At 47.2% G+C, this 17,082-nt stretch overlaps 1 protein-coding gene across 1 annotated transcript in view; it reads right to left on the bottom strand.

Moving 5' to 3' along the window:
* Nucleotides 1-17,082, bottom strand: part of DBP (D-box binding PAR bZIP transcription factor) — a 205,345-nt gene that overhangs the window by 137,138 nt on the left and 51,125 nt on the right. The window contains exon 2 of the mRNA XM_069607035.1: nt 15,900-16,232. Within this exon, the coding sequence (XP_069463136.1) occupies nt 15,900-16,232 (333 nt within the window). The remainder of the gene's footprint in view (nt 1-15,899; nt 16,233-17,082) is intronic.

Below are 17,082 nucleotides of genomic sequence, written 5' to 3'. Positions count from 1 at the left end.
CCTGTTTCTCCCACCTGTGGCCTCAAAGGTCGGTCAGCGAGTACATTAACCCTCTCTGACTGGTACTTGGGGACGGAGGTACACATATCTACGCGGACTCAGATCGTGACAATATGCCAGTGCTCTTTTATACATAGGTCTACTAAATACAAGACAGACAGCTCACCGCGACATAGATAACCACATACATGTTTCACGCTTAATAGGAATCCCAAGTGTGGTAAACTAACATTTTTGTGAATGGTGTATCCTTAGCAAACAACATCAATGTTCTAGTGAACTTAAAAAGGCATGAAAACCCTGTCGATCTGTAATGTGAGAGTAGTCTTGTCCATTTCAGCTGACAGGTCACCCATACCACATTGCAATCCAGTAGTCAGCCCTGATAGTTCACCTCCAATTTAGAGCCACCAAGCAATGCATTGTGGATATGCAAATTAGATCAAAGCATGCATTTTACTGCAGAAAATTGTCTTGGTCACTAAGGAAAAACTAAACAAAACAAAACATCCTCTCGTACGAGCACCAAAGTTGAAAAATGATATCATTGGATACTTTACTATATACCAGATATTGATGCACTCTGTCCATTAGAAAACTCAATGTTTCTAGAGCTTTACCGAGAAGGCAAAGAGTTTCTCCTCTTAAAAAGTCCCACCATTTTTCAGGTCCTTAATGCATTCTATGCCAAACTATACACACTATTTGAATGCATTCGATAAGGGCAGTATATGGTCCTAAACACACTGTACTTGATGTCAACATTTCAGCCTCCTCTACATTATGGTATGTGTCAAAAGGCATCTTGGCAGTACATGTTTGTTTCTTGGGTGGTATAGGAGACTTACTGCTGGTCAATGTCTACTGGAATCCGACTAAACATCCTATCCAGCATTTTCAGGTGATAATTACATGTTATTTGATCGCTGGTTGGCCGAAGGATATCAGCATGCTATAATTCTGGGGAGGGCGATTTCAATGCCTACTGTGCGGAAGGACAGATTCATAACAGGAAATCTACCACACCTCGAACATTTTCCTATAACCTCAGGCGTGGTATGGAATGGGATTCTTTTAGGACCTCTTGGGATCTTTTGCAAATAGAGGCCTTTTCCTCACTTGGCGCCCCTGTTTATACTTGACATAGGGGTTCTAGTACCTCATGGATTGATTACTTTTTTGTGTCTTCATCTATGAAGTCTAAGTGTACTCCTATGTGTTTGCTGGATCCTGGAAGTAGTGACCACCTAATCATTTTATTTTAGTATGTTGACATTTGCATATGGGTGTGACAGTTTGCCCTTATTGATTCCTGTCAAACCTTCTAGGAGTGGTCTATCCTGTAGATGGGACAATAGGACCTATGGACGTCTCACAGGATACTTGAAGCAGGCCTGCAATATAGGGGATGCCAACTTCATGGACTATGACTCCTTATGGATTATTGGCGAGAGACCCCTGGACAGATGCATTGCTGAGGGCATTACTATGGCCTCCAATGGCAGGATTCTTCCCCCGTTGGTCCCACATACTCATCAATTTGACCCTAGAATTAGGGAGTCTAAGAGACACAAGAGACAGGCTTTAAAACATTTGAGGGATTTGGGAATTTCTGACTGTGAATATCACAGACATAGGACCAAGGAGGGTACTAGACATAAGAATCTGGTCAAAGTACTGAAATATGATCTTTATTTGCAACGTAACAAGTTTATGATGAAGACACTTCTTCATTCCGATAATAGACAATTTTGGGTTTGCATAAATAAAATACAGGAATCCACCTATAACTCAACAGTGGAATCTATACAAGAAAGCATATGGGTCTCGTACTATGTAGACCAATTTGGAATTCTTCCCCTTATGGCTGTTCGCTATCAAAGTGTCTTTGAACAACCAAATGCTCCCTTGAACACACCCACAACAAACATCCCACTTCGGACTCTGCTAATGCCTTCAACGAGGCGAACAAAATCTATAAAACAGCTATCATCACCGGCAAAGCCAATGCCTATAACACTTGCATCAGCAATGCTGCATCATACTCTAAAGAACTCTTCTCTATCCTCAGAGAATTAGAAAATCCCGCCCCAGCCACGACACTGGTCAACTCCAGCAAAGAATGGTGTACCACTATTCAAGATGCTTTAGCCGCCAAAATTGCACTACTACAAAATAAAATAACTACCAAAAGGCTTGTCCTAGCAGACAAAAATACGCCAACCACCAACCCCAGCACAACCCCCAATGAAAACACCAATGCTACTTTTTACTTTGCCCCAGTCACCCAAGAACTAGTATTTGATACCATCCCCAAGCCAAAAGCCACGAACTGCAAAGGAGACAATGTCCCAGCCAAAATAATCAAAGCATGTGCCTCCACCCTCACCCCCACTATCACTAATTTTGTCAACGCCTCCTTCCACACTAACAGTCCCAGCCAGCATCAAAAAATCCAGGTCACCCCCCTTCTAAAAAATAAAAATAAGAAAAATAATACACATTGGACCCTACTGTGCCCACCAATTACCGCCCAATAACAACGGTCCCATTTCTACTTAAAATTATTGACAGAATTGCATATTGCATACACACAAATCTAAACCCACCTCGAACAAAACCAGCTCCTCGGAACCAGACAATCCGGTTTCAGACCAAATCACCGCACTGAAACAGCCCTTCTGCACCTTAAAATCCGGATGGACACTATCAGAGATTCAGGGAAACTATGCATACTTCTGCTGTTAGACCTATCTGCAGAATTTGACCTCGTGGATTACAATAAACTGTGCAGCTCACTAGCTAATGACTTCAACTTCTCTAAAAATGCCACCATGTGGGTTAAATCCTTCTTGGCCGAACGCACCTCCAGAGTCTCCATAAACAAAGAATCCGCTGACCCTATACCAGTCCCCATAGGAGTACCCCAAGGATCATGTCTCTCTCCAACGCTATATAATGCCTACACAAAGCTTCTCTTCTCGGCATTAGACGATGTGGGTGTCATCTACACAAACGTTGCTGATGACACCCAGATCCTTATACCTCTCTCAGGCAACTATGATCTGGACACATTAACCATAATTAAAATATGCACCATAATCCAAACCTGGATGGCTTCGAATAGCCTCTGTCTCAACGATGAGAAGACAGAAATTCTCATTGTGGGATTCCAATCTAAAATAGCCGCCCTCCATACAGACTACTCCTCCATCAATATTGATGGTACACTGATCCCAGTACTCAAGCAAGTAAAAGATCTAGGCGTATAATTTGATGCCAACCTCACCATGACCAACCAAACACATCAACACCCTCTCCTCCTCCACAGCATATACATCCAAACTAATCTCACTAAGCAGACAATTTCTGACACCCACCAACTGCCTCACCCTGGCTAGGGCACTAGTTTTATCCAAGTTTGATTACTGCAATGTACTACTACTAGGCACATACAACACCAATCTCAGCAAACTGCAACTTATGCAAAATAAAGTCCTACGAGCAGCATTAGGAATAAAGAAATTCAACCACATCTCCAAGATCAGGAAGGATGCCCAATGGCTACCCATTAAAGCCAGACTTATTTATAAAACACTCTGTATTGCACACAAATGTCTTGCCAAAAAGCCCCCATTTACCTCAACAACGCTATCTAGAAAAAAGAACCCACCAGATCGCTGAGGTCCAATGACAATCAACTCATAGTGATCCCCCGCTTCAAAAATACCAGAGCTGGGGGCAGCAGCTTCCACGTCCTTGCCCCTAGGCACTGGAACTCCCTCCCCATCAACATCAAAAAATAGACATCCCTTACAGGCTTAAAAAAAAAAAAACTGCTAAAAACCTGGTTATTCAACCAATACTAGCACAATGATAACCTGCTGATTATGTAACTCTTCACCATGATCACAATGTATGAGCCGCTCCTTGTAAATATCATATGTATTATTTTTCATGAACACAATGTATTATTATCCTTTGCCTGTAAATAATATTTGTATTTCTCCATGCACAATGTATTAACTATACCTAAGCTGTTTATAACCACGCCGTGATACCCCAGGGTCCGGGCGTGTAACACATGAAATAAATAAAATAAACCTATCTGTGATAAGTCCTGCCCATGGGCTATGGAGGATATAGTATGGACTATAAATAGACTTAAACCATGCAGGGCTCCCGGTCCATATGGCCTACCACCAGTTCTTTTAAAACGGGACATTCATTGGTTGGCTTTTGTTGATGACAGTCATCTTCGACAGAACAGCGCAAGGCCTCCAACGCAAGCTCACAATTTTTTATGAGTACGCCCAGTCTAATAATCTAGTGGTAAATGGTGACAAGTACAAGGTGGTTGTGTTTTCTATTGGTAAGAAGTCCGTGGTCAAGCGTGGTCTTCGGACACGGGACAGGTGGAGAGGGTGGCCTCTATTCGCTATCTCGGGTATAATCAGACCTATGCATCCTCAGCTAAGATGTGGAAAGAGTCACTGAAGGCCAAATTGAATCCCTTGAAGTCCCAAATGAAACGCATATTTAGGAGAGTTTGTGGTTTCTCGCTTCTACCAGCAGTCAAATATTAGCTGGGAAAGGTAGAACCGGTCCTGCTGTATGGGCTGGACATGGCATCCGGGATGGTTAAGATACATTGATGACATTATTTACATCTGGAAGTGGAGTACCATGTCACTTAAATACTATAATTGGATTAATATCCAAACCCCCGAAATAAAATTCACCATTAACAGCAGCACGGATGCCAATAATTTTCTCGACCTTACCATCAAGGTACAAGATGACAAACTTATCTGCACTCTATACAAGAAGGACACAGACCGGAACACATTACTAGATTACAGGAGCAGCCAGCCGAAGAATCTTAAGGATAACCTAACTGTACCGAAATTCAACAGTACAGGCGACATGCAGTTCACATGGAGTGCAGACTACAAGGCCGAGGGTACCCCAAAAAAACTCTTGAAGAACACCCGCAAGAGAGCACTATGTATCCCTAGGGAGGCACTTTTGCTACCAAAAACCAAGCCTACAGAACAAAACACCATTACCTGTGTGACCACCTTCAGTCCAGACACCACGAAGATTAAACATATAATCAAACAGTTTTGGCCTTTGGTCCAACTTAGTCTACCCGACAAACCCAGCCCCAGGATGGCCCTAAACATTCAAAACATTTAAAAGAATATTTTACTCATGCAAGGCTTACCAAAATGACGACAAGAACAGGCCTTTGGATCCTCACAGACATCACAGTACACTACCCATGCAGGTCTTGCACTGCCTGCAGATTCACTAGCAAAACAAAGACGTTTAAGGTGGCAGGCAAAGATTGGAGTCTAAGACACTTCTCGAACTGTAAGACCACGAATGCCATTTACATCACAGAATGCCCCTGTGGGCTTAGGTATGTGGGCCAGACACAAAGGCAAGTCAACAAAAGATTTGGTGAACACTGTTCTAGAATCCGCTGCAAAACCCAAAATGCTCCCCTGGTCTCCCACTTTATGGAGCACCAGCACAGCCCAGATGACATCAGATGGTGGGTGGTCGGCAAATACCTTAGCAACACCAATGTGAGCAATGCTCTAAACCCTAAAGAATCATGGTGGCTGTTCAAACTTCAATCCATTACTTCAGGACTGAATGAGGCTAAACCAATATGCCCCTATAATTGAGCTGCTTTTACACATTGTCCATGCTTTCTATCAAACACTGGGCGACTACATAAGCCCCCTGGCAGCATGAGCGCCCATTGATACCTAGCCTCCCCTGTATCATACCATTTGTAGTGGGGACACCAGCAACAGAGGGCCCGCAGTCTTGACCACACCTCACATGGCCCACAGTTAAGACCACATAGAAACCGCTCGAGACAGTTTGGGACTCCATTGTACAGAGCGAGTGCGACACACCGTCCCACAGAGGACAGTATAGAACACTCCTTTCAGGCTACCACATGGAGGTAAGCAGCCTCACTTAACGCAGCCCACCCATTCCCCCTTATTGCATTCTGCAATGAACCAATCACGTTCCTTTCCAACCTGGAGAGCTGGACTTGTGACTAGCACCAATAATCTTTGTGCTCCAACCCCAAACCCTGATCACTGCTGTTTTCCTTCTCTACTCCCCCCTCCTCCAGCCCGAGGACTACTAAGACATAAGAAATCAGGAACCCTGCCTAATATAGGCACTTTCCTCTTACGCCATGCACCTCCTTAATGCACACCAGTACTACGGGTTAACAAAGTACATTCATCTCGTACTTGCTCCACTAATCCCACAATTCGTAATATTAGCCATTCTGTGCCATCTCATGCCCAACTTCCATTTTCACGCTTTACAATAATACGATGGGGCCCTGTTCTGATTTACTTCCTCATACTATATACCTTTACTCTGCTCTCCCCAACAGAGCATTGTCCAGTGACGACAACACGCAAATAACAAGGGTGCGGTAGTACCACAGAACCAGCAGAGACGCTCCGCTAACAGTCTACAGAGGCGCAGTAGTAGCCCCCATACCGCAACAGAAACTGCTTCACGTTCTATTTGGTACCCCCCCTACCCCAGGGGGGCACATACAAGGTCAGTGGTGCTCTCTTGTGGAAGACACGACTTTCCGAGCTTTCATTGAAGCTGTAGGCCTAGTACGGTAGTCGCCTGTCTGTTTCCATTTCCTTCCCACTCTCCCCCTCCCTTCCTTATCTATGTCTTAGCTCTTGCACTATCTGAAATGTCGTCAGGGCGAGTGTGATAGTTAATTTCACATCCTTACTGTTCATAGCCTGTAAGAATGTGGTTGTATTTTCCCCTGTTCCCTCCCTTGCCTTGAAGCGCTTTGAAACACATTGTGTATAGGCGCTATATAAATAAACTATCATATCATACCCACCCTTATAGAGCCTACCTCTACGTTCCTGTTTTTATTAACTTTTATTCCTATTTACATGTGTGTTCCTCCCTTAGAGAGACACAATCCAATGCCCGGAAGATGGCGCAATCAACTGTAGCCAAAACGTCCATGGACCCAGCTCTCCCCCTGCTGCAGAGTCCACAACACATCTAGGGCTTACCACCCTGACGTAGACCCAAGGATTGGTCACTTTTGCTTGCAGTTTGACCTACATTAGGTCCCAGACGAGGGCACATATCAGGAATTATAACAATTGTTGGACTAATTCTCTGTTTATCTTTTTCCATATATGTCTGATGACTATGACAATATGTTTTCTGTATTATGTTTTATACTTGTAACAATGTATAAGCTTACGGTCTTTGGAATTAATTGACGGTCCATACACATTGCACTGTTTCTTTTGTGTTACACTTTCATTTGGTGTTTAATTGCTCATTTATGTTTAGCACATGTGAACTTGCTAAGGAAGAAATAATTAGCTTCACATTGTTTGTTCATTTATTTACATGAAAATAGCAAAAACATGAGAAAAAAATAATGCTACAGCCAATTAAATAGGGCTGTCTTGAATCATACAAGTTGTAGCTTCATTTATTTGCACAATGACCTATACGAACATAGAAACAGTCTTTCGATGGGTTCATAGAGCAGATTTATTCTAGCCAGTACATTCTTTGAATAATTGAAACATACATGAAACATGGTATGTCCAAAACAACAAGTGGCAGGACGCTTTCTTGTTTCATAGATTTCGAGCCCATAGTCCTCCCACAATAGGGCTGTCCCCCAAGTTACCCCAGGCTGGGCCATCTTGACATTAATTGGTTGAATTTTGCTGATGACATAGTCATCTTCGACAGAACGCTGCAAGGCCTCCAATGGAAGCTCACCATTTTCTAGGAGTACGCCCAGTCTAACAATCCAGTGGTAAATGCTGACAAGTCCAAGGTGGTTGTGTTTTCTAGTGGTAAGAACTCTGTGGTCAAGCGCTGGTCTTTGGGCACGGGCCAAGTGGAGAGGGTGGCCTCTATTCGCTATCTGGGGTATAATCAGACCTATGCATCCTCAGTTAAGAAGTGGAAAGAGTCACTAAAGGCCAAATTCAATCCCTTCAGGTCCCACATGAAACGCATATTTAGGAGAGCCTGTGGTTTCTCACTTCTACCAGCAGTCAATTATTATCTTGGAAAGGTAGAACCGGTCCTGCTGTATGGGCTGGACTTGGCATCTGTCGATGTGTGGCCTGTTCTTGATAGCCTGCAAGGACTAATGTGGAAGAATATATTGGGCCTAGCATCATAGATCCCCAACACAGTAATTTGCCACAAATTAAATCTTAATTCACTCCATGCTCGATATCAATGGAAACAACTCTTGCTATATTCTGTTTTTGAGACCTCCAGCCAACTTGTTATTTGTGGATTTCAAATGTATGGCAGAATGTGGTACAGTTCCCCCCGTGAATGAGTTCAGGACTTGTATGAGGGAATTACTGGAAGAAATTGGCTCATCGGACATGGAACTCAATTTGAATCCAGATAAAGTAAAATTCAAACTGCAAGATGACCCTTGAGGCTTTGTCCAATTATTCACTCTACAGACAATATACTAAGTTCCCCAGAAAAAAGAGGGGTTTTACCAATATATCTGAAGTGTTTTCAATGTCAAAAGACCCGACAGGTTTGTCTACATTTTAAACTTAATTATTTCCACTGTAGAGAGCGAACTAGGCACTGGTCTGTTTTGGTGTAGACGGACGTGGGGAACACATATCTCATTGACTATTGCACTTGTAAGCTTTCTGAATGGAAAAGATTTTATTTGTTAAATGTAATTATCTGTTCTTTAATGGATTGTGAAAATGAAGTCATTTTTCTTTTAATTCCTATCTTTTTTTTGTACAAATTAACATTTTGTTTTATTCTTCTGTTTGTATGCCTATCTGCTGCATGTTTTGTATTTTGGGGAAGATTTTCTGTAAACCAAAACACAATAAAATAAAATAAAAAAATTAAACAAAAAAAACACTCTACTTTCCCTTTTATTCGAAAATAAAACAATTTGTTCTATACATATACCTATTCACGACAAAGCAATAGAGTAAAGCAAATGGTCTCGAAACATTGGAACATTTTGCTGCATGACGACATTACAGCGAATCTGTTCCCTAACAAACCTGTTTTTGCTTATAAAAACAAAACCTCTTTGCGTAAATCATTGGTGCACGCAGAATGTGAGGCTGCTCAACGGTCGAGACCTACCAATCTTGGTACATTTCCATGTTATTCGTGTCAGCACTGTCATAATATTATTATTTTACTCTACCATTAACCAGCCTTAGGGCCTGATCACGACTTTGGCGGTAAACCTTAAATCCGGCTGTAGCGCTATTACCGCAAGATTTAAGGGTCCGCCAAATCAGGACTTCGGCGGATTTCACCCCAGCTATGAGCTTGGGGGAAATCCGCCGAAAAAAATTAACGCTATTATCGCCGGCAGGAAATCCGCCGGCGGTAAGAGTACGAATTTTCCCCATTAAGCCCAATGGGGAATGGGGCATTCCCGAATGGGCTCAATGGGGAATGGGGAATTAGGTAGGTAATACTGCCGGCGTTACCGCCAAAGTCGTGATCAGGCCCTTATTCTGGTAAAAAGATCTAACTTAACTCTGCATGCACATGTGACTCAATGAATGTTGTGTATGGATTGAAATGCCCCGGGGGCCTTTTTTACATGGGCCTAACGACACGAAAAGCCAAGCAGAGATGGACTGAACACAACTCCAATATTCGTTGCGTAACCCAACATTCAACATTAGCGATGCACTTCAAGGAAAATAAGTATTTGGTGGCTCAATTTCAAGTTGTCATCTAGGAACAAGTGTAGCGACCTAAGAAAGGTGGAGCTCTTGAAAGCCTTTTACACCAACGGGAAACATGGTGGATTGATAGTCTGTCCTCTATCCACCCAAAAGTCATTGTGTCGCATCTTCATTTCCTCTGGCCCCGAGTACCTCCTGAGCCTACAACAACTGGCGACGAGGGTGCACGGAGGCCCAAGCATGCTGTGTAAGTGGGAGCTGCAGTGCCTCTTCACCACCTGGGCGGCCTGTCGCGCAGCCTCAGCTGGCACCGCACTCCGCCATACTGTCAATGGCAGCTTGTGGGCCGGCAGGAGGAGGGGCCTAAAGTGGTGGCCCCACAGAGACAGCCCTCTGTCTCATCCCTGCCTGGGGCGGCCGGGTAAGTACATGCCCCCTTAACGACACCCCGCTGGACTCAGGCAGCTGTGCCTATAGGCCACGGACCGCCCTCTCTGTAAGGAGAGGGACTACCTACTGCCGGGGGCAGGGAGGAGGAGCGCAACGTGCATCATAAATCAAGACGCCCCACTCCAGCCAAAGCGAGGTAAGCGGGGTGCACACGGGGTCTTCAGCCCAAATGAAGGAACACACGCCAAAGGAAAAGACTGCCTATTCCACCGCCAGCTATACAAGCAATGTGCACACACAGCCAACAGCACAAGGGGGTGCCCCCAAAGGACACAGCAACTCTATCGCCACAAGCAGCCCTGCCAGGGTGCTCATGCTGCGGGGGTGGGTGGGGGGGGTGTTGTAGGAGGTAGCTGGCCTAATCACCTCATCCACCACATGACTACCCAGCGACTCGGCTTGCAGCCAAAGAGAGATCAGAGGGGTGTTCATGCTGCCAAGGGGGAGCTTGTGCCGCCGAGGGGGAGCTGCACAGAAAGAACACTGTTGAATCAGGCAGTGAAAGAGCCCTACCAACATGAGGGATGAAGACCGGGATAGTGGAGAAGGCGCCTCATCAATGGGCAGGCTGGGCCTGTTAGCATCCCGGAGTGAGGGTGCAGGAGCTCGGGCGCGGCCTGTTGAGTGTCCAGGTCTGGAATTCGACATCTCAGGTGCCCCTGCCACCCTTGGACCACGGTGGAACATGTGGGTGGAGAGGCTAGAGATGTACTTCGCTACCGCCAAGGAGGACGATGACGCAGCTCAGGGGGCTATGCTCCTGTTCTATGGCGGGCAGGAAGGTGCATCATATTTTCAAAACTCTGCAGCTGCAAGAAGTCTCACACAGCACAGCAAAGGAAGCGCTAAAGGAGTATTTCTGACTGCTGTTCAACAGGGACTAGGATAGGTTTTGCCTACGACCGGCCCACCAAATCCGGCGGAGTCATTGGACGTGAATCATGCTCAACTACAGAGACTAGCCATGACCTGTCGGCTAGTCGACGAGACCCACGAAATAAGGGTGCAGATATCCAACACTGCTCTTCAGCGGTGCTGCACCGCCAGATTGTAATGGAGCCATACATACCCCTCCACAGGATCCTGGAGCTAGGAAGAACCCAGGAGCTCTCTATGTCCAGAGCGACGCAAATGGAGGAGGCGTTGAAAGGTGGATGCCCAGAGCTAGTGCAGGCGGTGTCGACGAGAGGGTCACCGAGGTCCCGCAGAAGATACAGGAGGCAGACCATGCAGGGTGCGTAGAAACCTCTGGAGGAGTGCCAGAAGCCGTGTGACGCATGTGGCGGCCCAGCGCATCATGACCAGCCATGCCCAGCAGTGAGAGCCACGTGCGGGTTGTGTGGCAAGGTCAACCATTACGCCTGAATGTGCAGAGCACCTTTGCAATCTGCTCAGACGTCTGGACCGCCCCCAACACCTCCCAGGCCCAGGTACCAGCAGGTGGCCACAGTGGAGGAGGATGGGAGGACAGGACTGGTTCCCCTGTCGAGGATGAAAAGAGCGAGCGACAGAGGAGGTGTTCTTTATTTCAGCGATATGCCTGGATTCCAGGAAGCAGCAGAGTAAGCCCCGATGCTCGATACCCATCATGCAAATGAGGATGTCAACGTCAGGGTTCAGAAAGCTCTCACCAGCGCCACTACCGCTGCAACGCCCAACCATTCACATATTCACATATGGAGGCTCCTTCACCCTACCGCTGGATGGGTTCTTCGTCACTTTGGTGTAACACGAAGATGTCACAAGACCCGCCAAGTTCTATGTGACACCTGTGGCAAAAGAGACATTGCTCAGCTGTGCAACGGCAGAGGACTTGAGACTGGTGCATTTTGCCTTCCAGGTATATCGCCAGGACTTTCTGTTGGCTCAGTTCCCGGGCCTTTTCGAGGGAGAGGGCTGCCTAAAAGGACAGGATGTGTCTGCATGTTGACTCAACCATCCAACCGGTGGTGCTGAGGCACCGATGTGTACCATTCCACATGCGGCAGATGGTAGAGGGCGAGCTCATCAAGATGGAGGGACCCGGCATCATCGAGAGAGTGGAAGGGCCCATGCCCTGGGTTTCACCGATCGTCATGGCAGCCAAACCGAAGTGCCCAGAAGAGGTCCGATGAGGCTACCCAACCGTGCGATCAGGAAGGAGAGGCATCCCACACTCTATGACATCCTGGCCTCTCTGTGGGGAGCACAGCCATTTTCGATGTTGGACCTCAAGGCGGGGTATCATCAGGTTCCCCTGCATGTGGACTCCAGGGCCATTACTACGTTCTCCTCCCACATCGGCCTATTCCGATATCAGCGGCTGGGCTTCGTTGTGTCATCGGCAGCCGAGGTCTTCGGGCACTCCAACAGGGGCATGCTGGCAGGCCTCCAAGTAGTCCTCAACGTGAGCAACGACGTGCTGGTGTGCTCAGCATCACCAAAGGAGCACATGGCCAGGCTCACAGCGGTACTGGAGAGGCTGTCCCGGGTGGGACTGACCCTGAAAAGGAGGAAGTGCAGGTTCATGGAGCCAAGGGTCGAATTCTTTGGATTCATCTTTCACGACAGGGGACTGTTGCCCGATCCGAGGAAGGTGGAAGACATCAAGGCGGCACCCGTGCTGATTCCACCCTCCGAGGTCCACAGTTACCTGAGCATGGTCAACTTTTGCGAGAGATTCATCCCGAACCTTGCCACCCTCACCGAACCCCTACACGACCTGACAAACAAGGACCAGGACTGGAGGTGGGGCAGGGCGGAGCACGGAGCGTTTGAGGCCTCCAAGGATGCCCTCACGGCCGATGCGACCATGGTGTACTTTGATCCCACAAAGGAATCAGAGGGGATAGTGGACGCAAGCCCGTTGGGGCTGGGAGTAGTACTCCTACAAGTTTCTGAATCTGGAGAAAGGCAATCGATCATATTCGCGAGCAAGGCACTAACGGCCACACAGCGCAGGTATTCGCAGATTGAACGGGAGGCGCTGGCGGTCCTGTGGGGGTGCAAGAACTTTCATATCTACATCTATGGACACCTCGTTACAATGGTCACTGACCACAAACCCCGTGTCCCTATCCGGGGCGTACCGCACCCAGACCCCCAATCAGGCTCGAGTACCGGCTACTTCAACTGCAGGAGTACGATGTGACACTAACTTTCAAAACGGATGCCGACAACCCTGTGGACTTCCTGTCCAGACACCCGAGAGGGCTGGTGGCGAGGAGACTTCTGTGGATGACCTCAAGGTCACGGTGGTGCTAGTTTCTTGAGCTGCAATCCAAAGGTCCAGGTCTGTCACCGACATTATGGAGGCAACTCACCACACATTTCGCACGGCTTCTGTCGCTCCTCCAGAGGTTTCTGCGCACCCTGCGTGCTCTGCCTCCTGTATCTACTTGGGCATGCAGGATCTGACAGCAGCTGCGGTCGGGTCGGTGGAAGGACTTCTTGAGCATCACTCAAACCCGGACTTCCAAAGCTCAAGCCTTCCTCAGGGGCCTATGGAACGTGAGGAGCGAGCTCACGATAGGGCCATAGCATGTACTGCTCTGCGGGACTCAACTGGTAAACCCTGTGTCCCTCCAGAAGGCGGTGATAGACCAAACCCGCATGGGCCACCAAGGAGTGACCAAAGACGGTGGCAAGGCTTCGTGAGAAGACGTGGTTCCCGGAGATGGAGAGAAAAGTTGCTGATGCAGTAGTGGCGTGCACCTGGTGCCAAGTGGTGTGGCCTCTTGCCAAAGGACCCCCATTGCCTGCCTTGCACGTGCAGAGGTCCTGTGGAAAGCCCTGAGCATGGACTTTGGAACTGTACTTCAATCCCAACACTTCTTGGTGCTGCTGGATGAATTCTCGAGATACCCCATGCTACACTTCGTGGGCTCCACGGCAGCCATGGCCATCATACCGGAGCTGAAAGAGACATTCGCTCCCCATAGTGCCACAGCAGAATCCCACCATTGCATGCCCGTTTAACGTAGATCCAGTACAGGGTTGACTGTCTGAATGGTTCAGTCTCTCTTAGGAGGACTTTTTTCTCAATCACCTGATAACCTTTCTGCTGGCATGTATGGCAATTGGTATCTTGTTTTATTTTAACTCTTGTTTATTGTGGAGGTTTCCTTTAGTGTCCAATATCCATCAACATAGTTTTTTTTAACCAAGGGGCCACTTGTGCATGCCACTGCTGGTGGAGATGCCGGACTGCCTAGCTCCCTACTCTTGATGTAGAACTGATCTACTTCCTTTTTGTTCATGGTTTTGATACAGCTCATTTTTTATTTTATCTTTCGAATCAATCTTTTTGCTTTTTTACTTGGTTAGGCCTTCTACACTTGACTAACGTTTCTTTCGTGCTGCTATTTGGCGCTTTTGCCACACCACAGATTCCGCAGGAACACCAGGGACCGGCGTAGGTGCAACCTTCACTTCCTGGTTTAAAATTTACATTAACAGGTGACTGTCTCACTGGGAACACCCTATTTCAGTCCTAAAACTCCCCTGAGGTAACTGGTTGAGTCAAACATATAGCTAAAAGTGAACAGACACAGCAGGTGTCTTTGAACAGTAATTTATACCAAAAAAAGGAGCGTGGATGGAGCCGGCAAATGCATCATCTGTGGAATGTTTTTATTATCCGTGCCATGTGAAATACTTACATCTCATTCCTTTGAGAACAATACAGGATATCAGCGTCATCTAAAAAAGGCCTACTTCTCGTGCGCCGGATTCTATGAATTACCCCCTTAACATTTTTCAACTTAGAGCCTTATTCTTCATGGCGGAAGCAGAAGAAAAGTGTGAACGAGCCATTCCCCACCGTCTTCTGCTTCTGATGCATTCTGATAAGGGTTGCCCGAAGTGTGCGGGCACCGACCCTAGGAACTCTGAACCGGGGTTCCCAGAGGCCAATTCTGGTCAGTCCAGCACCAGAATGCCAGGCAATTCTACTCTGAACGAGAGTACCAACATTAACCCCTGAAACTTGTTTTGGGATCGTTGTACATCATCAGTGAGGTGTGGATAAGGTGCAATATCTAGCCCCAGACAGAAATGGGTTCAGAGCTGGAATACCCCGACTAACGTGGGAAGAAACACCGAGCATTTCAACACTGGTCAAAATTGTGAGGGCTCCACTACTGAGAACAAACAGCCCCAAATTACCTATTCTCTGCCCCTCAGAACGGTCTACAATCATGTTTCCTCGCGAAATATGATTGTCTATATCAGTCTGGTCCCACACACAAGGACTGCCCAGCATTAGATTTGTAGCTAATTCTAGTCTGTACCTGAGTACCAACTGCAACCCCTGAAAGGCGTGGCTTGTTGTGCAAAATCAGGGGTGTGCTGGTGAGGTACAGTGTCTCACCAGGCACATAGGTGAGGTGAACAAGGGGCAACATGCTGTTTGCCTTTTAGAAAGCCTTGAGGTCGGACACGGACACGCACACGCACGCACACACACACACACCCCCACACCCCCCCCCCGCTCCCCCCCCCACACCTTCTCCTCCCCCACCTCCCGGGCTGTGTCAATGATTCTCATTAGGAGATGTGGGAAAACAAAGCCAAGTGTAAGTGAAAGCACATCTCCAGCCTCGCGCATCAGATTGTGACCATAACACAAAGTCAAACCTATTGGCTTTGCCAAATCTTTCTTACTGCAGAAAGTCGTGAAACAAAGTGAAGTGTGACACTATTGGTCAGTACCTGCTTTCCCATTGCAGTGTTCATATTCGCTCCCCATCATGTCTTGCACAGGCGAGGAGCAGGCTGAGATGGAGGAGGCACAAGATGCAGGCCGGCTGATATCCACCACTGACTGGTTGGATGGTGGCGGCGTCAGGTTGGCGGAGGAGAAAGGCTGTTGGGGCGGACTGGGTGGCAGACCGTTCTCCAGGAGGAACTCGTCCAAGTCGACATACTCAATCTCGTTGTAGGGCAGGGTGCGCTCCCAGAGGAGCGAGCCCAGGAAAGCGCAGTGAGATGCGCGTGGCCCTGGGATGTCCTCTTCCAGCTTCCGCTCCTTCTCCTTCATAATACCTGCATGATGAGAGACAGAAGGATGATGGGATGAGAGAGATGCATAGAGGACAAGGAAGGTGGGCAGAATATAATGACCTTGGTAGATAAACATGTATGTAGGTGAAAGGAAGCATAGGAGCCACAAATGAATATTGAGAGATGGGGGAAAGATAAAGGGCAAGGGGAGAGGGAGGTCATGTAGGATAGGAAACCCTGCAAGACAAAATGAGATGCTGGGGCGGCATGGGAACATAGGAAAAAGACAAGCAGGAAACCCACTGGAGCATCAGCGGTCCAAGAGGTGTGCCCAAGGGGGTTGTGGGGCTGGAGGAATGGCGAGAGCATCCGGTAAGTGGCAGACATGAGAAGGTAATGCCAGAAAAGGTATCGGGATTAAGAGGGCCTATGGAGATAATTATGGAAGAATTTATCAGGAAATGAATCGCAGAAATATGACATTTCCTGGCAGGTATGGGGAGAACATCAGGATACAAAAGGACAGGAATTGTAAGTGGAGAATCGTAGGTCTAAGCAGGAGCATGAATGCCGTGGTTCAAGGTAAGGTCGGGCAATGTGGTCCATCAGGATCTCACTAATGTTAGGGAGTATGGAGGGAATACCGAGGAGATTGAAGAAAAGGTTTGCTGGTCCCTGAAAAGCAAAGGGAGAGGGTAATAAATCGTCATAGGAATATTGGGCGGTTTGAGGACGTGAGAAGGGTATCATGACAAAGTAACTAGGAAGGGAACAGAAAGGGGTGGAAAGCATCTGGCAGTGCCAGATGGGATCATAGAGACAGAGCTTTATTGCAAAACATCATATGGTTCTAGCCTCTAGTCAATATCGCAACCAATGTGGTTTCTGCCAC

This window comes from Ambystoma mexicanum, chromosome 1p (genome assembly GCF_040938575.1).
Source record: "Ambystoma mexicanum isolate Mex_15411 chromosome 1p, UKY_AmexF1_1, whole genome shotgun sequence".
In the NCBI taxonomy this organism is placed as follows: Eukaryota; Metazoa; Chordata; class Amphibia; order Caudata; family Ambystomatidae; genus Ambystoma; species Ambystoma mexicanum.
Note: the sequence above shows the minus strand (reverse complement) of the source record. Positions and strands in the feature narration are given on the sequence as shown.